At 41.0% G+C, this 26363-nt stretch overlaps 1 protein-coding gene across 3 annotated transcripts in view; it reads right to left on the bottom strand.

The window, feature by feature from the left end:
- Window positions 1-609: 609 nt before the first annotated feature.
- Window positions 610-26363, bottom strand: part of NR1H4 (nuclear receptor subfamily 1 group H member 4) — a 231042-nt gene continuing 205288 nt past the window's right edge. For all 3 annotated transcript variants that reach the window (XM_073651456.1, XM_073651458.1, XM_073651457.1), the window contains 3 exons: window positions 24839-24985; window positions 11434-11547; window positions 610-1008 (listed from right to left, as the gene is read on the bottom strand). In XM_073651456.1, the coding sequence (XP_073507557.1) occupies window positions 770-1008; window positions 11434-11547; window positions 24839-24985 (500 nt within the window). In that variant the 3' untranslated portion in view covers window positions 610-769. The remainder of the gene's footprint in view (window positions 1009-11433; window positions 11548-24838; window positions 24986-26363) is intronic.

The following is a 26363-nucleotide window of genomic DNA, read 5'->3' as shown; positions in this document are numbered from 1 at the left end:
TTCCTGAGCGTTTCTGCATCTCCCTGGCAGAAAAAACGCATGCGGATTGTACATGCGGATTGTACATGCGGATTGTACATGCGGATTGTACATGCGGATTGTACATGCGGATTGTACATGCGGATTGTACATGCGTTTTTTCAACCAGGGACATGCGGATGTGAAGCGTTCTTCACATGCATTTCCGCATGCGGGTTGTCAAGCGCTTTCCAAGCGATTTTAGCATCACATGGAAAGTGCTTGACAACTTGGTCACACTATATAAATCCATGCAACCGGCATGGATTTATATAGTGTGACCGAAAGAATGGTAAAAAATAAAGAGGGCCCTCTTGTCTGTTTCCACCACTGATAAAGAATAATATATAGCTAGCAATGTGCACCAGATACATTTTATATTTTTGTTCGGAAACATTCCTAATACAAATCTGAGGTCTGAACCTACAAATACTTGCGGTCTGCTGGAACAAATCCCTACAGATGGATTAACTCCTAATTTGTCCATTTCAAAGAAGAAAAAAAAACTAACATTATTCATTATGTAAATTATGTCATGTGTATTAATGGTTCATGTGTTATATTTCATCACTCCAAATTGACACAAAATAGTTGTACAAAGACACGTGTATTCTATATACAAATGCATACAACATTAATGTTAATTACTCATGTATTTAAATATATTTATATCCATTAGAATGCTGATCAGGTCTAGTTTATAGGTGACAAAAATACAGATAGTTACAGTTTTTGGGTAAAAACATCTTCATTATTGCACATCCCAGATTTCACAAAGGAGGGGAGTAAATTTGTGATCTCTGACTCTCCAAGACATAACCATGTCTGTATGGTGATGGCTAAATGTCCTTAACTCAGTGAGTCGCCCCAAAAGCCGAGCAAAGTGTTGAGGGTTGTTAGGGTGATGCTGCTTGCACAACTTTTCTAGAATATGTAGGAAGCTCTCCTGAAGATTCTCCACCGACTCCTTGTCTTTGATGTATTGTCGATCTGCAATGAATGGTGAAATATATAAAGGAGTAAATGTCACCACCACACAGATAACTGGAATGTTAGAAATGCATGACGGCGCATAATTCATCTTCTGAACATTTGCGAATAACGGTAACAACAATGAGAATCAACAAACATTGGGGGAGAATTATCAAGCTAAATGCACCAGAATTCTGTACCAAAATACTGTCTTGACTGGGCCACTTACTCCCGTTAAGTTTTTTTTGTATATATGGTTTAAAAAGCTCTAAAAAAAAATGTTCTCGTTTGGATATTCAAATAATTTTTGCATCTTGCTTTTTCATGATGCATAGGATTTCATTTTTATCATATTTTCTCTTTTTTTTTGCAGGGCTAGTAAAAGCAAATTTAGATTGACAGTGTCTTTTTTTTATTTATTTATTTTTTTCATTTATTTTACACATTCTGCCCCCCATTAGGACTTAAAAGACCTTTGTGGGACAATACATTTAAATTTTAAAGTATTTTTATTTTGATCTTTCTTCCCTTGTAACTGGGGCTGGTATATTAGCCGCATTTACAAGGGAAATTCAGCCTCCTGGCTGCATAGCAGAGCTGTCTAGGTCTCCTATGACCTAGCAGCTCCTGCTTCCTCACTATACATAGCAATCACATGTGTATGTAGGAGGAAGCAGCATCAGCACTTCCTATTACTGCATACAAAATGTTTGTTTAGAGCTGTGTGTACAGTGAACAAGAAGGCAAAGACGGAATAACTTTTACAGCTGGATCCCCGTTTTCGCATCTACTGTGGGGAAAATAGGTATTTGATACACTGCCGATTTTGCTAATTTTCCCACCTACTGAGAATGGAGAGGTCTGTAATTTTTACCATAGGTGCACTTCAACTGTGAGAGACTATCTAAAAAAAATCCAGAAAATCACATTGTATGAGTTTTACATAATTAATTTGCATTTTATTGCATGAAATAAGTATTTTATACAATAGAAAAACAGGACTTAATATTTGGTGCAGAAACCTTTGTTTGCAATTAGAGTTCAGACATTTCCTGTAATTCTTGATCAAGTTTGCACACACGGCAGCAGGGATTTTGGCCCACTCCTCCATACAGATCTTGTCCAGGTCTTTCAGGTTTCGGGGCTGTCGCTGGGCAACATTGAGTTTCAGCTTCCTTCAAAGATTTTCTATTGGGTTCAGGTCTGGAGACTGGGTATGGCACTCCAGGACCTTGAAATGCTTCTTACAGAGCCAGTCATTAGTTGCCCTGGCTGAGTGTTTCGGGTCATTGTCATGCTGGAAGACTGGAAGACATAGCCACGACCCATCTTTAATGTTCTTAGTGGGGGAGGGGGTAGTTGGCCAAAATATCGCAATACATGACCCCATCCATCCTCTCTTCAATACTGTGCAGTCGTCCTGTCCCCTTGACGGAAAAGCACCCCCAAAGTTCGATGTTTCCCACACCATGCTTCACAGTTGGGACAGTGTTATTTGGGTTGTACTCATCCTTCTTCCTCCAAACATGACGAGTGGCGTTGATACCAAAAAGTCCTGTTTTGGTCTCATCTGACCAAATTATCTTCTCCCATGCTTCATTTGGATCATCCACATGGTCATTGGCGTACTTCAAATGGGCCTGGTGTGAGCATATGCTGGCATGAGCAGAGGGACATTGCGTGCCCTGCAAGATATTAATCCATGATGGTGTAGTGTGTCACTAACGGTAATATTTGAGAGTCATTGGCCAGGTCCTCCCGTGTAGTTCTGGGCTGATTCCTGCCCTTAGTCAGAATTATCCTTACGTCCCGAGACGAGACCTTGTATGGAGCCCCAGACCAAGGAAGATTGACAGTCATCTTGAGTTTCTTCCATTTCTTAATAATTGCACCAACAATTGTTGCCTTCTCACCAAGCTGCTTGCTCCTATAACCCATCCCAGCTTTGCACAGGTCTAAAATTTTATCCTTGGTGTCCTTAGACAGTTCTTTGGTCTTGGCAATGGAGCGGTTGTGTGTGGACAGGTGTCTTTTCTACAGGTAACGAGTTCAAACAGGGGCAACTAATACAGGTAATGAGTGCAGAATAGGAGGGATCCTTAAAGAAAAACTAACAGGTCTGTGAGAGCCAGAATTCTTACTGGTTAGTAGGTGATCAAATACTTATTTCATGCAATAAAGTGTACCTACAATAAAAAATGACAGACCTCTACATTCTTTGTAGGTGGGAAAACTTGCAAAATCCGCAGTGTATCAAATTCTTATTCTCCCCACTGTATATGATCACATATAGCTGCACTCCTATGCAGTGATGTTTTAAATGTCACTGCAGAGTATGAGCAGAACAGCCCAGACGTTTAACCCCTTAAGGACCGAGCAACTTTGTAAGTTAATAACTGAGCCTCATTTTTCGAATCTGACCAGTGTCATTTTATGAGGTAATAATTCTGGAATGCTTCAACATATCCCAGTGATTGTGAGACATTGTACTTCATGTTAGTGCTAACTTTTGGTCTATACGATTTGCATTTATTTATGAATATATAAAAAATTTGACAAAAAATAGAAAAGTTTGAAATTTTCAAACTTTTAATTCTTATGCCCTTAAATCAGATAGACAACACAAAATAGTTAACATGTACCACATGTCTACTGTACATCTGCATGATTTTTTTAATCATATTTTTTTGTTAGAAAGTTAGAAGGGTTAAAAGTTAATGAGCAATTTTTCATTTTACCAACAAAATTTGCAAAACCATTTTTTAAGGGCCACAGCACATTTGAAGTGAATTTGAGGGGCATATGTGACAGAAAATACCCAAATGTGACACCATTTTAAAAACTGCACCCCTAAAAGTGCTCAAAACCACATTCCAGAAGTTTATTAACCCTTTATGTACATCACAGGAATTAAAGCAATGTGGAAGAAAGAATGAAAATTAAAATTTTTCCCACAGATATGTTGCTTTAGCCCCAAATTTTTAAATTTCAGAAGGGTAACAGGAGAAATGGACCATACAATTTGTTGTGCAATTCCTCCTGAGTACGCCGATACCCCATATGTGGTGGAAAACTACTGTTTTGGTGTATGGCAGGGCTTGGAAGTGAAGGAGCATCATTTGACTTTTCGAGCGCTAAATTGGATGGAATTTACAGCAGAGACCATGTCGTGTTTGCAGAACTCCTTATGTGCCTAACCAGTGGAAACTTCCCCACAAGTGACCCCATTTTGTAAACTACACCCATTTAAGTAATTTATCTAGAGGTGTAGTGAGCACCTTGACCCCACAAGTTTTTCACAGAATTTTAAAACCTTGGACTGTGAAAATGAAACATTAGTTTTATTCCCTAAAAAATGTTGTTTTAGGCCCAAATTTTTCACTTTCACAAGGGTAAGGCCATGGCCCCACTATCAGTATTTGGTCAGTATTTTTTCTCAGGAGTGGAAGCCAAAACCAGGCGTGGGTGATAAATACAGAATTGGTGACTTGTTTCTATTATACCATTTCTCTGATTGTTCCTCACCTGGTTTTGACGCTATGTCACATTGACAGAGCCCCTGAGAGAGATGCCAAGACAGCAGAAATCCCCACATGTGACCCCATTTTGGAAACTACACATTTTGAAGAATTCCTCTAAGGGTGTAGTGAGCAGTTTAAACCCACAGGTATTTGACAGAATTGTATAACATTGGGCTGTGAAAATTAAAAATTACATTTTTGTCATTAAAATGTTGTTTTAACCCGTTTACCCCCGAGGGTGGTTTGCACGTTAATGACCAGGCCAATTTTTACAATTCTGTCCACTGTCACTTTATGAGGTAATAACTTTGGAACGCTTCAATGGATCCCCCTGATTCTGAGATTGTTTTTTCGTGACATATTCTACTTAATCATAGTGGTAAAATTTCTTCAAGATGACTTGCGTTTATTTGTGAAAAAAGCGGAGATTTGGCGAAAATTTTGAAATTTTCTAACTTTGAATTTTCATGCCCTTAAATCAGAGAGATATGTCACACAAAATAGTTAATAAATAACATTTCCCACATGTCTACTTTATATCAGCACAATTTTGGAACCAAAATGTTTTTTTGTTAGGAAGTTACCCTGGCGTTTATTTTTTACGCCTTTCCTCGTGCGGTATAAGTGATTAGACGACTTTATTCTTCGGGTCGGATGGGAATACAGCGATGCCAGATTTATATCAGGTTTTTATTATTCACAGCTGTCATACACTAAAAGATGCTTTTTTTGCAAAGACTAGTTTTTGCATGGCCATATTTTGAGAGCTATAATATTTCCATATTTCGGTCGACAGAGTCATGTAAGGGCTGTTTTTTTTGCAGTACAAGTTGACGTTTTTATTAGTACCATTTTTGGGCACGTGACATTTTTGATCGCTTTCTATTCCGATTTTTGGGAGGCAGAATAGACAAAAACCAACAATTCAGGAATTGTTTATTTTGTTTATTTTTATGCTGTTCCGCGTGTGGTAAAATTGATAAGGCAGCGTTATTCTTCGGGTCAGTAGGTTTACAGTGGTACCACATTTATATTGTTATTCTATGTTTTGGCGCTTTTACAAAATAAAAGCTATTTTATAGAAAAAATAATTTTGTATCGCTTTATTCTGAGAGCTATAACTTTTTTATTTTTCGGCTGATTGAGCTGTATGTTGGCTTGTTTTTTGCGGAACAAGATGATGTTTTCAGCGGTACCATTTTATTTACATTCGATTTTTTGATCGCGTTTTATTCCATTTTTTGTTTGGTGGTATGACGATAAAGCATCGTTTTTTATTTATTTTTTTTAGTTTTCACTAAAAGGGTTAACTAGTGGGACAGTTTTATAGGTCAGGTGGTTCCAGACACGGCAATGCTAAATATGTGTACTTTTATTGGTCTTTTTTTTTTTTTCATAATATTTATGGGTACAGTAGAATTTTATGTTTTGGGGATTATTTTTTTCATTTTTTAAAAAAATATTTTTACAAGTGTTTTTTTTTTCACTTTCTGACACTTTTTTTTACTTGTACTATGGGACTTTCACTTTTTGCAGCCTGATCGCTTATATAGCATAGAGATGCAGCAGCATCTCTGTGCTATATACAGCCTGTCAGTGCTGCATGCAGAAGTTACTTTGGTAGCGCACTGTGCATGACCAAAGTAACTTCTTGCCTCCTGGTGACCCGGATGTCGTCATAACGACATTGGGTCACCATGGCAACATCCGGGACCCGACACAGACAGCGTGGGACACCATAGAGGAGGTAAGTATTGGCGCTTACCTCCCCTTGCTCCCGGAATGCTGTGACTTACCGCTCCTGGCACATAGCACTGGGCGTCAGCTGTGACAATCAGCTGACACCCGGTGGCGATCACCCCGCACTGCTTGTGTGCGGGCGCAATCGTAGCACACGTAATAGTACGTAGCTGGTCCATAAGGCCCAGGGCGCAGCTACGCACTATTACTGACCTCGTCGTCGTAAAGGGGTTAATTTTCAAAAGGGCTAATAGGAGAAAATGGACCATAAAATTTGTTACCCAATTTCTCCTGAGCACGGCAATTCCCCATATATGGTCGGAAACTACTTTTGAGGCACAGTGCAAAGCTCAGAAGGGAAGTAGAACCATGTCAGAGTGCAGATTTGCCTGGAATGGTTTGAGGGTGCCATGTCACAATGGGAGAGCCCCTGAGGTGTCAGGACACCACATGTGCTTCACAAAATGTTATACCATTGGGAAATGATGAAAAAACAATTACATTTTTACCACTATAACGTGGTCACCTTTTCACAAGGGGAAATAGGAAAAATTTAACGCATAATTTGTTACACAACTTCTCATGAACATGGAAATAAAGTGGGCTCTCCTTGCTACGGTAACGCCAAACATGTGGATGCTAACTGCGGTTTAGGTACAATGTGAGGCTCAGGAGGAGGGGGTATTAGGATCTGTGAGCGCAGATTTTGCTGGATTTGTTTTGATGGGACCCATGTCACTTTTCCAGAGCCTTTGTGCTACCAGTAACTTGGACATCCCCTATATTTCTGTTACCAGATGATGAACCTGAGTGGGGACTTGTTTTTGTGGGTTAAGTAGAAGCTTTAATTAGTGGAATGTTGGGGTACAGAACATTTTAGGCCAGTTCACATTTATCCTGTGTTCTATGCTGAGGGGCACTTATATCGAGGTTTCCATCTAAATCTACAAAATACATGATTCAGATGAAACCCCCGAGGGATCCATTCACTAATGAGGCAACAGAAAAACTCTGGACTCTGTGGCTTCTGTTTGGCGGTATCCGGATTTTAAGAGGTACACAAAACTGTGGCCGACCGCACTTTTATGCACGACTAAAAAATATGGACACCACCAGATCACAGGCCAAACAATGTTCACAGTGCCTATATCTGCCTCGTTATAGAGAATCTTCTGCCGGGAGTTCTGTCTGAATCACATATTTCAGAGATTTACACGGAAAACCCGGTGTAAGTGTTCAGCATAGAGCACAGGATAAATGTGTGCTGAGCCTTACTGCGATCTTTAGGAGGCAGAATAAACAAATCAACAGCAGGTAAAGAATTGGTTTTATTTAATTTTTATGCCATTCCTCGTGCGGTGTAAGTGTTAAGGTGACTTTACTCTTCGAGTTGGTGCAATTACAGTGATACAAGGTTTATATCTTTTTTTTTTTGTTTGGCTGCTCTCACACATTAAAAAAACACCCTGTAGTAAAATTGATAAAGATGCTTTATTCTTCGGGTCAGTATAATTACGGCAGCAATACCACATTTGTATAATTTTTTTTATGTTTTGCCACTTCCACACAATAAAAACAATTTTATTGAAAAAATATTGGTTTTGCATTGCTGTATTCTGAGAGCTTTAGCTTTTTGATTTTTCCAATGATGGAGCTATGTGGTAGCTTGCTTTTTTGCGGTATAAGATGATGTTTTCAGCAATACCATTTTTACTTGCATTCGACTTTTTGATTGAGTTTTTATTACAGTTTTTTTTTCAGTGGTATGATGATAAAGCTTAGGTTTTTTTACATATTTTTTATTAGTTTTTTTTACGGTGTTCACTGTAGGGGTTAAATAGTGTGACAGTTTTATAGATCAAGTAGTTTTGGACGTGGCAATACTAAATATGTTCACTTTATTGGTTTATTTTTGTTTTTACATAAATATGCATATTTATTTGTGTAATATTTTTTGTTTTTAATCATTTTTGCAATTTTTTTCTTTTTTTTTTTTTTTACTTTTTTACCTAATCCCTTTAAGGGACTTTAACTTTTATTTGTCTGATCACTGGTCTCATTCATTCCAATAAAGAGTGTACTGCAATTATTATTATTATTTATTATTATTATAGTGCTATTTATTCCATGGCGCTTTACATGTGAAATGCATAAGACTTGTCAGATTACACTGGCAGAACGCCTGTTTGACTCTGCCTATAGCTGGGTCTAACAGATCACCATACCTGGCACAGCAGGAGGTCATTGTTTGACCTCAGGGTGCCATGACAACCATTGGTTCCCCTTGATTTTGTCGTGGGGGTGCCGGTGGGGGTGAGAGAGGGAGCCCTCCTTTAGCCTTCTAATGGTTGCGATCGCTATCAATCGCAGCATCTGGAAGGTTGATAAGCCAGGGGCGGTGCGGGAACTTGCCTTGGCTGTTACCACCGTCAGCTAAGCCGAGCTCCCAGCGGTGATCATGCGGGGAAGTGCACCTCCTGCTAATCTCATGCTGTGATCAGTCAGATTGACTGTCTGTTACAGCGATCTGATGGCGGGGACCGCTGTAATTGGTCCCCACATCTCTAGTCGTGCCGGTCAGCTGTCAGTGACTACAGCCAGCACAGTGCTGTTACTGTGTGTTTTCACACAGTTACAGTTTAAATCCATGACAGACATAGCACATCCTGATGCAGGAACTGACACCTGCCCATGACGTGCTGTACCCGTCATACGGTGTTAACCGGTTAGTCTATAGGCCCAAAGGTCGCATTATTTTTGGCGCAACTGGAGACTGCGCTACAAATATGCAGCTTTTGCCGTTCTCACACAATTTTCACCCAGCAAAGAGTGATGGTGCAGGACATGGGTGTGGCAATTGTCGCTCATCAAATTCTTGACAAGCGGCATTCTCTGTGCCAGAAGTCTTACTCCAGCAGAGACTGGAAAAAGATTTGTGGCGATGGGCACACAGAGATGTACGCTACTAGTCTGTCCCTCCTGCTTCATGAACAGGCATACACCTTAGACTGACAGTGAATTTAGACTAGACAGTCTTAAAATTAGAAAGCATAATCAAACCGCACAAAACCACTATGATAAATCTGGCACATTTTTAGACCGTCTAGTCTAAGAATTAAACAATTTTGATAAATATGCCCATTTGTCTGTAGCACTATTCTTGATCTGAAATATACGGGGTACGCTAATGGAATTTATTATGTGCCATGAAAATACATCTGTTCTAGCATTTTGTAGAACAATTCCTTATTATATTTTTTAACGATATTTACAGTTTATTCATCTGTGTAATCATGCAGGGTCATAGATTCACTTGCATACTGCATTTATAGAAAAGTGAGGTGGCCAGTATGAATATTACAACCATGGCTTTTATTAAAGGAACTGCCCAGTTGCGAGCTTTCCTGACATGCTATTTTTTAGGAAATAATAGTACAATTTACACTTCTGGAAATGTATGAGGCTGTGTTACAATGGTAAATTTTTAGTGAGTTTTTGACATTGTGTATTTTTGTTGCGTCTCACGTTTCCGTGGATGGGATTTATAGAAATCTCCCGCCCACTGTGCTTCTTTTTTCACACTGTGTAAACTGACTTGTGGTGCGTATATCAAATCCGCAGCATGTCAATTTCTTCTGCGAATACACTGTTTTATGTGCATTTTTTTTTCCAGACAATTGCATTAAATGCAAAAAATCTTCAGGTAAAAAATGCATATGCGTTTTTAGTGCATTTCCACTAATTTTACAACAGGGTGTTAGTAGATGTGTGTGTATCCTTCTATACTCAGAAACAATCTAGTTTGTGCTGACAGCGTCACTGTGTAGGAACATGTCACTTTGACAAATGGAACAGTAACGCCCAGTTGACAATTTATTAAGGCTGCATTCCCACTATGAGTTTTTGGTAAGTTTTTGATACTGCAGATCTTCTGCAACATTTCTGCACCCTAAAAGTGGATGACTCCTACTGCTACAGGGAGCATGCAAGAATAAGTTCAAACAGGTTAGATATGTTGCAGAAATTCTGCACATACTGCAGACAGGGCCGGCTCCAGGTTTTCGTGGGTCCCGGGCTCTAGAGTTTCAGTGGACCCCTTTAACACATACTACGATTCATGATGCACAGATACAGCTGAGAAATATAGGTATTCAACACAGGGCCCAGCCTGCCCCCTCATTCTTCACATATGCAGACATGCGTGCACACACACACAGTACGCAGACGTGCGTGCGCACACACTCAGTACGCAGACGTGTGCGCGCACACACAGTACGCAGATGCTCCCCCAGCAGCTTTGCAGGACCTCTGGTGCTTTTTGATGGGCTTCACTTTACCAGGCATGTCCGCGCGCAGCTGTGTCTGCTAGTAATGACGTGGCAGGAGCAACACGCAAGCACAATTAAAGGTGTAGTGCCGACCCTGCCATGTCATTACTACCAGACACACCTGCACAGCGCACTACATGCTGCCATGTCTGGTAAAGTGACAGCAATGAAACAGCACTAGCGATCCTGCACAGATGCTGGGGGAGCGACCTGGGCCACAACAGCGAGTGGGCCCCCCTGATGTTCCAGGGCCCCGGCACTTGTCCAAGTGCGCCGGGTGCTGACGCCGGCCCTGACTGCAGAAATAAGTTAGATGAATGATATAGTTATTGGCAGAAGTTTCTACTACAAATCTCCCACGGGTGATTCTAACTCACCGAGTATTTTAGATAAGCACAAAGCTACAGTTATACAATAGTAACTCAAAAAATTTCCTTAAAAATACATCATTTATTAAATATTCATTAAAAAATGCACATTGGAGTGAAATAACAGAAACAAAAGTCTTAATGGCCACAAGGTATAGGATTGCACTAGTGCTACAAGCATAAAAATCAAGTGTAGTAGTTATAGAGCGTAATAGGCAGCCAACGGAGGTGCAACCCCCATAGATATGGTGCTATAGAATATCATAGGGTGTGTAGGGGCAAAGACAGCATATATTGGGCAATAGTGCCATGCACACAAAAGGCCTAGTAATCACTATGTAACACCCCTGTAATAATTGGTTTATTTTTAAGGTATATTTCTGTGAGTTCCACATGTGACCATATATTAATTGTTGCAATGTATTATGACATTTATATTTATCTGATAATTACTATGTGTTTCATTTGTTTATAAAGACAACATACCTGGTGTAAGAATAACTACTGCCGACAAAAGGGCATATTCCTCCTCAATCATTTTCAGTTCTCCAAGACTTTTATAAAAATTGAACATTGGAATGATGTACTCATGTGGTAAGCCTAGAATAAAACAGTCTGAATCAGTCATGTTAATGTGCTTATTGTATAGTTCCCCTGTATTTTCTATTAGGCTCATAATAACCTTAGAATTGCATCAGAAATCAAGAAATTTACATACAATAAATTGCCAAACAATCCTTGATCAGTCTTGTGTGAATATAGGATTCTTATAATGATTTGGTTTTGTTTTACTTCTTGAAGGCTTCCTACCTTTTGGCAATATAAAAAAAATAAAAAAAAAACTGGCAGGAGCTGAAGTGTCTTTCACTTTAAAGGGGTTGTCCGGTCAAAATCGATAAGTCTGCAGTCACTCTGTGTAGCTGCACACTTATGAATCTCGCTGGTTTCTAAGCCGGGTCCGGAGGGTATATACACTACTGTTCAAAAGTTTGGGGTCACCCAGACAATTTTGTGTTTTTCATGAAAACTCATACTTTTATTTATCAAATGAGTTGCAAAATGATTACAAAATATAGTCCAGACATTGACAAGGTTAGAAATAATGATTTTTAATAGAAAGAATAATTTTCTCCTTCAAACTTTGCTTTCGTCAAAGAATGCTCCCTTTGCAGCAATTCCAGCATTGCAGACCTTTGGCATTCTAGCTGTTAATTTGCTGCGGTAATCTTGAGAAATTTCACCCCATGCTTCCTGAAGCTGCTCCCACAAGTTGGATTGGCTTGATGGGCACTTTTTGTGTACCATACGGTCAAGCTGCTCCCACAACAGCTCAATCGGGTTGAGATCTGGTGACTGCGCTGGCCACTCCATTACAGATAGAATACCAGCTGCCTGCTTCTTCCCTAAATAATTCATGCATAATTTGGAGGTGTGCTTTGGGTCATTGTCCTGTTGTAGAATGAAATTGGCTCCAATCAAGCGCTGTCCACAGGGTATGGCATGGTGTTACACAATGGAGTGATAGCCTTCCTTAGTAAAAGTCCCATTTACCTTGTACAAATCTCCCACTTTACCAACACCAAAGCAACCCCAGACCATAACATTACCTCCATCATGCTTGACAGATGGCGTCAGGCACTCTTCCAGCATCTTTTCAGTTGTTTTTCAGTTGCTCACAAATGTTCTTCTGTGTGATCCAAACACCTCAAACTTTGATTTGTCTGTCTATAAAACTTTTTTCCAATCTTCCTCTGTCCAATATCTGTGTTCTTTTGGCCATATTAATCTTTTCCTTTTATTAGCCAGTCTCAGATATGGCTTTTTCTTTGCCACTTTGCCCTGAAGGCCAGCATCCCGGAATCGCCTCTTCACTGTAGACGTTGACATTGGCGTTTTGCGTGTACTATTTAATGAAGCTGCCAGTTGAGGAGCTGTGAGGCGTCGATTTCTCAAACTAGAGACTCTAATGTACTTGTCTTGTTGCTCAGTTGTGCAGCGGGGCCTCCCACTTCTCTTTCTACTCTGGTTAGAGTCTGTTTGTGCTCTCCTCTGAATGGAGTAGTACACACCGTTGTAGGAAATCTTCAGTTTCTTGGCAATTTCTCGCATGGAATAGCCTTCATTTCTAAGAACAAGAATAGACTGTCGAGTTTCACATTAAAATTCTCTTTTTCTGGCCATTTTGAGAGTTTCATAGAACAAACAAATTTAATGCTCCAGATTCTCAACTAGCTCAAAGGAAGGTCAAAAACTGTTTTCAGCTGGGCTAACATACTTGTGCTAGGGATTTCTAAACATCCATTAGCCTTCTTACACAGTTAGCAAACACAATGTACCATTAAAACACTGGAGTGGTGGTTGTCGGAAAAGGGCCTCTATACACCTATGTAGATATTGCAATAAAAACTAGACGTTTGCAGCTAGAATAGTCATTTACCACATTAACAATGTATAGAGTGTATTTCTGATTCATTTAATGTTAGCTTCATTGAAAAAAAATGTGCTTTTCTTTCAAAAATAATGAAATTTCTAAATGACCCCAAACTTTTGAACGGTAGTGTGTGAGTTATACATACTCCCGGCCAGTGGGCGCGGCCTTGCCTCCATACACTTGTATGGAGCGAGGTCACGCCCAATGTCCGGGAGTATGTATAACGCATACATACCCTCTGTACTGGGTCAGAAACTGGCGAATTGCGCTGGGGGGATTCATAAGTCTGCAGTCACACAGAGTGACTGCAGACTTATCGATTTGCACCGCCAACCCCTTTAATACAAACTTTGACCACTGTAAAAACATAGTGTGAAAATGACCTAAGGAGAGTTTTATACAGTTTTTTTTTTTTTTAAATTCCATTGGGGTTTTTGATTCAGTTGTTTTTTGTTTTTTTTTGGGGGGGGGGTTTAAGGGCTTATTCAGACATCAGTTTTTCTCATACCAGTACTATCCGTGTTTTCCACGGATATACTGTAAGTTTTACCTATCATAATCTATGGATTAGTTCACTTGTCTGTGTAATTTTTCTGACTGATTGGTCACAAATTAATGGCGACTTGTCTGACTTTGATCCAAGTCTATGGTGTAACTGTTCATGAACTTGCCTTGCTTCATCCCATCCATGCTCTGACCATACTGGCTGGGAATGGCGTAAATATGTAAAAAGTCACTATTTTTGCTCAACTTCCAAGCGCAAAAAAATTGTGACTTATTAATGTGTTTTACGGCAAAATTTTAGAGTAAACACCTTAAAGGGAATCTGTCAGCAGGATTATATATCACTTAGTTTACTGAGTGCAGCCATTCTCACACAGAGATGATAGCTTTAGCAGTGCAGCAGTGCTGAGACAGCTAACCCCATCCACACCAAGCTCTGTATGTACAAAGTCCATAGACAGTGAGCTGCTTAACACAGAAGGGGGTGGAGTCTGACTTGGTCTCACTAGTGCTATGTCCAAGCAATGATAAGTTCTTGGTGCTAAAACAATCATTGCAAGCAAACAAAACCACCTAGTTTGCGTTTTAACAACTACAGCATGCTGTCTTCAGATTACATAGCAATAACCTGCTGATAGATTCCCTTTAATGAATTGGCCCATAGACTTGCACTGGTTAGCCTAATTTGTGATACAGCCTGTTTTCCCTTTTTGTATTTACGCCTGGATTTGGCTCTAAAAAGGGAATTGAAAACTGCCACAAAAATTGCATGTGTGATTCCAGCCACGCAAGATTGTTGTGCTGTTCTGTAATTTAAAAAAAACATAAACATAATAATATATTATTTTCATGCACTATTTTTGTTTTTGTATTTATTTATTGCAGGGTATTTATTTATTATGTTTCTGTTTAGTGGCCAGGTGTGAACATGCACTTACATGCTGCATGCATGCAATTTGTATCCCAGTTCAGATTTCTAGGTTTGTTTTGCATATGCAAATTGTCTCTTCAGAGAAAAAGAGGACTTGTACTCTATTGCGCCACCTATTGGAAGTAGCAATCCTACAAGTCACAATCAACCCTTTAACGAGTCGTGCAATATGACTTAGGATAAAAGCCAAATCAGAATCTCTTTTTTTTGTAATCTTGCAGCAGGGAATGATGCATCAGCATTTTTCTGGACTTTCTTCATACAAATCAGTTTGAGTGAATTTTAAAAAATATATATTTTTTACATACTTATATTAACCAGAACTGAGATTAGAGCCAAAAGAATATTATACCATATATCTATTTTTTCTGTTTTGGATCAACTCCTGACTTAAACCTTTAGCAACATTCAACTCTTTCTAGTGGTGCAATTTGACCTAGTGATTAGCAGGTGCCCCCTGGCAAGTAGAGGTCAGCTCTGCCAATGACTAATGTTACAACAGATGGTTGTTTTTATTGTAACTGGGGTTCCCATGGACAGATTAAAAAATGTAAAAAAAAATTATAAATTATATATAGAGATATACAGTGCATTGTGAAAGTATTTGGCCCCCTTGAACTTTTCTACCTTTTGCCACATTTCTGGCTTCAAACATAAAGATATAAAATTCAAATTTTTGGGGGAAGAATCAACAACAAGTGGGACACAATCGTGAAGTGGAACGAAATTTATTGGATATTTTAAACTTTTTGAACAAATTAAAAATTGTAAGGTGGGGTGTGCAATATTATTCGGCCCCCTTGAGTTAATACTTTGTAGCGCCACCTTTTGCGATTACAGCTGCAAGTCGCTTGGGGTATGTCTCTATCAGTTTTTCACATCGAGAGGCTGAAATTCTTGCCCATTCTTCCTTGCAAAACAGCTCGAGCTCATTGAGGTTGGATGGAGGGCATTTGTGAACAGCAGTTTTCAGCTCTTTCCACAGATTCTCGATTGGATTCAGGTCTGAACTTTGACTTGGCCATTCTAACACCTGGATACGTTTATTTTTGAACCATTCCATTGTAGATTTTGCTTTATGTTTGGGATCATTGTCTTTTAGGAAGATAAATCTCCGTCCCAGTCTCAGGTTTTTTGCAGACTCCAACAGGTTTTCTTCCAGAATGGTTCTGTATTTGGCTCCGTCCATCTTCCCATCAATTTTAAACATCTTCCCTGTCCCTGCTGAAGAAAAGCAGGCCCAAACCATGATGCTGCCACCACCATGTTTGACAGTGGGGATGGTGTTTTGAGGGTGATGAGCTGTGTTGCTTTTACGCCAAACATATCGTTTTGCATTGTGGCCAAGAAATTCGATTTTGGTTTCATCTGACCAGAGCACCTTATTCCACATGTTTGGTGTGTCTCCCAGGTGGCTTGTGGCAAACTTCAAACAAGACTTTTTATGGATATCTTTGAGAAATGGCTTTCTTCTTGCCACTCTTCCATAAAGGCCAGATTTGTGCAGTGTATGACTGATTGTTGTCCTATGGACAGACTCTCCCACCTCAGCTGTAGATCTCTGCAGTTCATCCAGAGTGATCATGGGCCTTTTGGCTGCATCTCTGATCAGTCTTCTCCTTGTTTGAGATGAAAGTTTAGAGGGACGGCCAGGTCTTGGTAGATTTGCAGTGGTCTGATACTCCTTCTATTTCAATATGATCGCTTGCACAGTGCTCCTTGAGATGTTTAAAACTTGGGAAATCTTTTTGTATCCAAATCCGGCTTTAAACTTCGCCACAACAGTATCTCGGACCTGCCTGGTGTGTTCCTTGGTCTTCATGATGCTCTCTGCACTTGAAACAGAACCCTGAGACTATCACAGAGCAGGTGCATTTATACGGAGACTTGATTACACACAGGTGGATTCTATTTATCATTACCAGTCATTTAGGACAACATTGGATCATTCAGAGATCCTCACTGATCTTCTGGAGTGAGTTTGCTGCACTGAAAGTAAAGGGGCCGAATAATATTGCACGCCCCACTTTTCAGTTTTTAATTTGTTAAAGTTTAAAATATCCAACAAATTTCGTTCCACTTCACGATTGTGTCCCACTTGTTGTTGATTCTTCCCCAAAAAATTAGAATTTTATATCTTTATGTTTGAAGCCAGAAATGTGGCAAAAGGTAGAAAAGTTCAAGGGGGCCAAATACTTTCACAATGCACTGTAGATCTCTATGTATATAGATATATTTACACATACAAATATAGGAAGAATGGCACAGTTAATGCACAGTTATTGTAGCCCCATTTGTTTGAGAGCATACATTTTAAATAATCAGAACAAAATACAGAATCCATTTTAATACTTTATTTTAATGTCAATTAAATATACTAGGTGGGGGAAAACCTGTGTACAAAAATAACTATATAATGAAAAAATATTTTGTTAGCAGAACAAGGAAAAAAAAAACATGTGCGTGAATGCATGACCTTTGTTATAGTATAGCCCAATATAAATGTACAATAGGGAGCTACTCTTAACAAATAACTGCATGTAAATTATGGTAAAGTATACAGCCTGCGCCATGTCATATGAATCCACTAGGTGGCACTATATACACAGTCAATTCACTACTCCAGTTATCTGCAGTTTTGATGCAGAACTTTCTACAGTAACACAACATACTGGGTCAGATTATGAGATCTGACACCCATAAGCAAGATAATGCTGTAAGGTATATAAGGTATTATTTTTCATAACTATATGTGTGACAGACTGTCGTGTTCCTGCCCCTGAAGACAACAATTGTGTAGTGTGTTAGAACAGTGCCGGAACCCATGCACTGGTCCCCTTCTTCCTCCCAGCAGGGACGCCAGTTTGTTCCTTTTCCCCACCCTCACTCCTGTGGCGTCTGTTTCTTCCCAGGACATGCATATGGCGCGTAGGTCTCCAGGGAACGCGCTTAGGGTAGGCACACTGGATTTGTTGAAAGTGTATTTCTTCCTCAAGTGGCTGTTCCCTGCTAGCGTAAAGGCTATCCAGCGATTCTAAGGCTGCGTGCCCACGTTGCGGATTACAAGCGTTTTTGCTGCGGATTCTCCGCAGCGGAAACGCTTGTAAAACGCTTGGTAATCCGCATCCCATTGTCCCCAATGAGAATCCGCAAGTTCTATGCCCATGCTGCAGATTTTTCCGCAGCGTTTATGCTGCGCTCAAAAATCCGCAGCATGTCCATTAATTTTGCGTTTCCGCATGCGGAATTGCCTTGTGCAATGCATTAAAAACGCAAGGCAATTCCGCATGTGGAAAACGCGCGATAAGCGCGCGATAAACGCGTGCGGAATTCCGCATGCGTTTTTCCGGGAGAGGACATGCGGAAATGAAGCAGAAATTTTCTGCTTCATTTCCGCAACGTGGGCACATAGCCTTAGGATTCACCAATTACTACCGTCAATTCATTCCGCAATTCTCGTCCCGGACTGCTCTCATCTGTGTTATGATTCATAAGGGTGCCGATCCAAGGGTATGGACTCCAGAAGATGAGAGCGCACTTTTCTTCCTGAAACAGGCCTTTTCCTCCGCTCCAGTATTACATCGACCGGAAGTGAATAAACCATTTTTTTCTGGAGGTAGATGCTTCATCTTCTTGGGCAGGAGCAGTTCTCACCCAAAAGTCTCCCTCCGGTCATATGGTTACAGGCGGATTTTTCTCCAAGGCCTTTCCTGTCCCGGAGCGCATTTATTCAATTGACGACCGAGAGTTGTTGCCAATTAAGATGGCTCTAGAGGAGTACTGATAACTCCTCGAAGGAGCAGTTCATTCAGTCGTTGACTATAAGAACCTGGCCTATCTGCAGTTCGCTCAGAGAGTGAATCAATTCTAGGCTAGGTGGTCGCTATTTTTCGCCTGTTTTGACTTTGTTCTGCATTTTCAGCCAGCTGACAAGAACATCAAGGCTGATGCACTTTCTCGCTCCTTCCTGCCCACCGACCAAGGGGAGGAACCCCAACTCATCATCTAATTGTCCAATATTGCTAGTGTGACCCCGGTAAACTTGTCCCAAATTCCTCCAGTAAAAACCTTGGTGTCTGAAATGGATAAGAGGCGAGTCCTGCAATGAGGGTACTCCTCCAGGGTGGCCGGCCATGCCAAGCAGAGAAAGACGTTGCAGCTCATATCACATCACTATTTTTGGCCTACCATATGTAATGAGATCATGGAGTTTGTTTCCGCCTGTACTTCTTGTGCCCACAACAAAACGTCCGGGCGACTCTTACCACTTCCTGTACCCTCGACACCTTGGCAACATATCGCCATGGACTTTGTTATGGACCTTCCTGTGTCCTTGGGCTGCTCAATCATCTGGGTAGTGGTGGATAGCTTCTCAAAAATGGCACATTTTACCCCATTGCCGGGCCTCCTGTCCGCTCTGGAAATTGCGGAGAAATTCATCCAGCACATCTTCCGTCTTCACGAGTTTCCCCTTCACTTCATATCTGACCAAGGTGTTCAGTTCACATACAGATTCTGGCGGTCATCATGAAGATTGGGTCAAGCTCTTACCATGGGCAGAGATCTCCTTCAATGGAAATCTTCAAACAGAGGCTGGACAGATAGCTGTGTGAGATGGATTTGGTGTATCCTGCAGGGGGTTGGACACGATGACCCTGGAGGTTCCTTCCAACTCTAACATTCTGTGATTATATGAGAGTTCTCCTATAACAACCATGTAAGTGAGTCTTCTGCAAGCTCTCCATTCTTTGTTGTATTTGGGTAACAGCCAGGAATCCCTTTTCCGGTGTCCGTCGCTTCTGGCGTACCAGCAGCCGATGCTCTCCAAAGGATTTCATGAAGATATGTGCGGACACCAAGCCACTTTAGAGAAATTGTCTGAGCATATGAAGAGGCATACAGACAAGAGACACTTTGATCCACCTTGTTATCGTTCAGGGGATAAGGTGCGGGTAAGATACATCCGTCTCAAGATCCCATCCTACAAGTTGGTCCATGCTTCATCGGCCCCTTTGAAATTATCGAGCAAATTAGTGCCGTATCTTATAAGTTGAAGCTGCCAGCCTCTTTGCAAGGACCCAGTTCCTTCCACGTGTCCCTCCTGAAGCTGGTCATTCTGAGTTTCTTCTTCAAGGATTCTTATACTACGCCTGCTCCCATCAGCTCAGAGGATGTCTTTAAGGTGAAGACTATCCTAGCCTTGAAGAAGGATAGAGTAAAAAACATTTTTATTAATCGAATGGAAGGGATTTGTACTTGAAGGAAGATGTTGGGAGCCTGAAGAAAATATTCATGCTCCACTTCTACAGAAATTCCCAGCGGGAAACCTGTTTAGATATGTACACATCTACCCCTGATGAAGCCACAGTTCTGAGTGGCGATACTCATGGGGTGTCCTATCCATGTCTGTCTAAACAAGTTACTTTTTTTAAGCCTTGATATCCTTATCTGTATTATTTATGTGCATGTCATCATTATTGTGCCAGTAGTATATACTATTTCTATGTTGGGTGTTTACATGGTATAATAAGATCTAATATTATTAAGCATAGGATACTATTTCTGTACCAATAGTGCACACTGTTTGTGTGACACATCTGTTACTTATTTTGAATCCGTATTGAATATAGACTGTGTATAGTATTGTATTCACTTCATACTTTGTAGCAGCGCAACTGTGTAGCACCTGGTGCTCTTAGGCTATGTGCCCATGATGCAGAAATGCTCTGGATTTTTTCCTGAGCATTTCTGCATCTCCCTGGCAGAAAAAACGCATGCGGATTGTACATGCGGATTGTACATGCGTTTTCCTGCCAGGGACATTCGGATGTGAAGCGTTCTTCACATGCATTTCCGCATGCGGGTTGACAAGCGCTTTCCAAGCGATTTTAGAATCACTTGGAAAGTGCTTGACAACTTGGTCACACTATATAAATCCATGCAAACGGCATGAATTTATATAGTGTGACCCCAAAGAATGTCAAAAAATAAATCTATACTTACCTTCCGATGGCCCCCGGAGTCTTGCTTCGCTCCGTCCTGGCTTGTCGGCTGCTCGCGGTACACTGAAGGACCTGCCGTCACATGACTAAATTACGTCAGCGCAGGTCCTTCAGTCCACCTCGAGCTGCCGGCAAGCGAAGACAAGGAGACCGGTGGCCAGCAGAAGGTAAATAGAATATTTATTTTTTATTTTATTCTTTTTTTTACAGGTTCTATGGTACCCGGGTCCGGAGGAGAGTCTCCTCTCCTCCACACCCGGGTACCAACCGCACATTGAAACGCTTGGATTCCGCATGTACAGATCCAGTGATGCGGATTCCGTGCATTCCAATGCAAGTCAATGGCGAAAATGCAGCGCTCCCGCAAAATAATTGGTAGTGCTGCGTTTTTTTCCGCAATGATAACCCACAGCGGAAATTTCCGCAGCATGCGCACAGCACATGCGGATTATCATTGGGGAACATGGCAGACCTTCTACCATGTGTTTTTTAAGCGTTTCTGCAGCGTTTTTGCCGCTGCGGAAAACCTTAAAAAAACGCATCGTGGGCACACAGCCTTAATGCAGACTCCAGACTTTTATTTGACAGAATCTCACATTTATAATACAATGGCTTATTCTCTATTTGGTTCCTTATGTACCATTTTATAGACGTGTGGATTAGACTTCAACACTATAGTGTTGTGGTCAGAAATACTGTTATGGCCATTTGTGCTTTTTAAGTGTTTTAAGATGTTTCTGTGTTGCCTTGTATGACATTAAAGAAATAAATATAATTTTTACTGAGGTGATCCTGGTCTTTGCGTACCTTCTTTTTTCTTGCTTTTCCTTGTTCTGTATTGGGTATGTGATAAGTAGATCCCAACTTTATTTATGGTGGTGCCCTCTACTTTCCTTGTTATCAGTTAAGTTCTTCCACAGCAAACTCACCCAACCATGCCTTTATGGACCTCGCTTTGTGTACTTGGGTACAGTAATCCTGGAACAGAAAAGGGCCACCCCAAGCTGTTCCCATAAAGTTGGATGCATAATACAGTAATTGTCCAAAATATCTTGGTATGCTGAAGCATTAAGATTTCCTGTTATTGGAACTATTGGGTCATCCTCCACCAAACTTCGCAGTTGGTATAATGCGGCCAGGGAGATAATGTTCACATTTCATACTCATCCTTCAGACTGCCAGATAGAGAAGTATGGTAAGTCGCTCCACAGAACCCTGTTCCAATGCAAAGTCCAGTAGCAGTGTTCCTTACCATATTCATCTAATTCTTGGTGTTCTGCTTGGTAATGTAAGGATTGCATGAAGCTGCAGGGCCATGTAAACCCATACCATGAAGCTCACGTTTTTTTGTTTTTTAGAACTCTATAGTTAGTGAGTGAGCAGAGTGTTGGTAACTTTAATGCTGAGTCTCAACACTCAGTGACCCCACTCTGTAACTTTACGTGGTCTTCACTTATGGATGAGTTACTGATGTTCCTAAACAATTCTAATTCCTTTCCACTTTTCAATAATACCATTGAGTTGATTGTGGAGTATTTAGGAGAGAAGAAATTTCATGACTTGGTGGCATCCTGTTACATTAGCACGTTGGTATCCATAAGCGCTTTAGAACAACCTTTCCTTTCACAAATGTTAGTAAAGGCAGACTGTATGGGTAGGGCCTGGATTTTGTACACCTGTGGCAATGAGAGTGAATGAAAAACCTGAATGCAATGGTAACGCACATGCGAAAATTGGTATCAAATCTGACATCTCTCTTTCACTCATTGTCTTCCTTTTATGGCTCATTCAGACATCTGTGCAAATTGGTCCAAGATTGGACTGCAGTGCACGCACTTGCTTCGTTTCTCTCCACCCGAGCGTGACAGCATCATAGAAATATATAATGCTGTCACACTTGGGTAGGGAGATCTGCTGCTAGTCCATGCATTAGCGGTCTTTGCTCGGACCGATTGCCACGCATGTCTGAATGAGACTTTAGTTGAACTTGGCTGCTGGGAGGTAGATTGACCAAAAATCTCTAAACTACTAGATAAGCATTTACCATTATTACTATTGTAACGGCAATGCCGGCATCCCTGCATGGTCTCTCTCCCTCCTCCTGGCAGGGACTCTAACATACTTACCGCCCCGGCCGCTCTGCGGTGTGTTCTCCCTCTGCCGTGGCTTCCTGCTTCCCTGGGTCTAAGCACGTCGTGCAGGCCTCCCGGCAGTGCGCGTGGTGTGTTCACGCACTCCCCGCTTTTTAAAGGGGTAGCACGCACACTCTGGAAATGCCCCCGGCCAATAGCTGGGAGGCATCAGGTATTAAAGGCATGCTCCTTTCTATGGAGGTGCCTGAGCAACGCTTCCTCTTTGGTTAGTTTGTGTTGGGCCAACTAGTCTTTTGCCAGGTCCCGGTCCCTGTTCTTGTTAACCGTGTTGTCTAACCCAGAATCTATTCATATTACCCGTCTTGTCTGAACCTGAAGCCGCTCCGGCGGTATTTCAACCTGAAGCCGCTCCAGCGGTAATTGAACCTGAAACCGTTCTAGCGGTACCTGAACCTTAAGCTGCTTCGGCAGTACCTAAACCTGAAACCGCTCCGGCGGTACCTGAAACCGCTCCAGCAGTACCAGAAGACCAGTGTCCGTCCTGTCCGGTGACCCAGAATCTGTGTTGTCTGTACAGGTTCCAACATGTAGTCTGCCTGTGATTCCGAATCCTGTCCTGCCAGTGGCTCAGAGTCTGTGTCCGTGACTGCAATCCTGACCCCTTGGGTCATCTGCTGCAGTACCGGGAGCTGCCCTTGGAGTGGTATCTGGTGGCTACCTGCAGCTCAAGCCTAACTCCCCTCAGGAGCAAGGGGAATAAAATAAGAGCAGAAACTTGCCACTTTTGACCTATTGACAGGTCTTCTTCTTAAAATCCTAATTATTTGTTACGGTTTTACAATGAGTCCGTAAAAATGTTGGCTGTCTAATATTTTTTTTTATCACCTGTCCAGAAAAACATACAAACTTCAGTTGGCAATCCTGCCTGCATCACATTGTTGGCCTGGAGCAAGTGTGCCTGGTAGATAATCCAATCTCCTTATCAAGGGCTCTTGCCACACATATCACTGAGACAGGATTCAGCTTTCTTCAGCCCCAGTCTCAAGGTGGTGACTTACACTCGCCCACAAGCCTCAAACTTCTACACTAGATTTGGGGGTGAGGGATCTGAGGACCTTCTGGGTGCAATGAGCAAAAAATGGAGGTTGAGAATGCACAGTATGACTTCATTCACACATCCGTGTTGCACCGTGGTACAAAAAACATGGAGACATGTCCATTTTTTTCTGGCAGCACAGATGACAAGGGCCAATATGGGTCTGTGAAAAAGACAATCAGCACACGGATGCCATCCGTGTGCCGTACATGTATAACACTGTAAAGTATAGGAAAAGCTTTATAATTTATTTTTCTTTATCCATACGTGAAAAACACTGATGGTAAAAATGAACATTATGGACATTACACTGATGACACACTGATCCAAAGCACTGATTACACCTGAACCATATTTTCACATACGAGTTTAAACATAGACGTGTGAATGAGGCCTTAGAGATATTTTCTGTTGCCTAAAGCTGGGTGCGTCATATAGCCAGGAGTGTCGTTATAGTCTGTAAAATATGGTAATTCGTTTTCATTCAACAGCTCATCCTTGAAACTGTAATTAGATTAATTAGCAAATATATGAAAGCATTTGAATCTGAAAAGATCTGGAGCGCAAATTCCGGGATATTATTATGCAAATAGCAACGTATGTTTCACAAAGAATAAATGCACATACTCACAAATAGCAAAAAAATAAAAAAATGTCAGCTCCAGGTAGACAGCTGGAAGACAGATCAGATTGCTAAATGTGCTTTTTAGATTTATTACCAGGGCAATCAAGTCAGTCCACTGTGTCGATATAAATGATATACCATACCAGGGAGTGGAGCAGGACAATGTGGACAGTTCGTGAACAGCGACATCCTCTCTTGGCATTACTTACCACTATTTCGAATTTTCTCTTCAAGGATGTCTGTGTGTCCGTCAAGGAGCTTCTTGTTAAAAAGCTCAGCTGAGCGGAGGAACATTGCTTCAACTGCAGAGCCTTTTAGCAAAGCAATCTGATCTTCATGATCTAATGTTTGAAAACCTAAAAAAGATAAGAAATTAATGAGTCAAGCTTTTTTCCAATCTAACAGGGCTGTCCCATCTGAACAAACTTTTGCTTTATGTCCTATTAGGGTCTTGGACATGAGACTATACCAAGTTTGTCTCCCACTGTTGTCAACTTAAGCTTTCATGTGTTGGATGGTCGCCAATTCATTTTATTAGTAAGCTTCTAATACTGCCAGGGTCGGACATATCAATGGTGCAACCCGTGCAGCGGCCCCGGAGCCCAAGAGGTAAGGGGGCCCATTTCTACCTCCAAAGCAGGTGTAATTTTGAATTTGTAGGAGCTATTGGGCTGCAAAGGGGCCAGATATTGTTCTTGCACAGGGGTCCTTTTAGTTCTTTGTCAGCCAGTGAATACTGCATGTATCTTTCAGCAACTAGATGAAATAAATTGAGTGGCAGCACACTGGTACCAATATCGGTGAGCTTCTGTGACATCTCACATGTTTCCATCTGATAAGCAGATCACAAATATTTCAGTCGGGTAAATGCTGTCACATCACAATTGTTTGGCAGGTAACTGGTGTGACATCACCTTGGTTGCCAACCATCCATAAATCTATATAAAAAAAATTCTGCCATCACTAGTGTCCAGCAGAAAAAAAATGATTTTTTTTACATTTTCTACGGCACATGCGCTGAAGGAGGAGAGAGAAGGACTTCTACGGATCCAATCACTGCTGAGCATGCCACAGGGTTCTGCATTGTAAGCATCTGACGCGGAGTCTTGGCAGCCACAGATAAGTATAAGGCTATGTTCCCACATGTGTTTTATTTACGTCAGAAATCTGCAGCAAAACTGATCTCTGGCAGGAAATCAGATGTGTCCAAAATGCAGGTTTTGATGCGTTTTTTTGTGCGTTTTTTTTCAGCGTTTTTTTCAATGTCCTCCTGTCTCTATTTATGCATGTACATAAAGTTCTGTGAAAAAAAAGAACCCCATTCTATTTTGCCATCAAAAAGGCTGAAAAAAAACGACGAAAAAATTTACCTGCGTTTTTTTCAGCGTTTTTTTCACCACCCATTACTTCCTATGGCTGAAAAAACGCTGCAAAAACGCTTAAAGAAGTGACATACTCTATTTTCCGAAAACCCAACCAAGGCACAAACTACGCAGGAAAAAAAACAAGATGTGAGAACAGAGAATTCTTGTTTTGTCATAGACTTTGCTGGTACAGCAAAGTGCAGTTGAAGATTTGCATAAAAATCTGTAGCAAAATATGCTGAAAAACCCAATGTGTGTGAACATAGCCTAATTGTGTGTCATTGTGTTAGTGCACATCTGTACATATACAGGTGCATCTCACTAAATTAGAATATCATCAAAAAGTTAATTTATTTCAGTTCTTCAATAC

Source organism: Phyllobates terribilis, unplaced genomic scaffold (assembly GCF_046119375.1).
Source record: "Phyllobates terribilis strain yellow unplaced genomic scaffold, ASM4611937v1 Scaffold_11__3_contigs__length_659146591, whole genome shotgun sequence".
Taxonomy (NCBI): domain Eukaryota; kingdom Metazoa; phylum Chordata; class Amphibia; order Anura; family Dendrobatidae; genus Phyllobates; species Phyllobates terribilis.
This window is presented reverse-complemented; position numbering and strand designations above follow the sequence as displayed.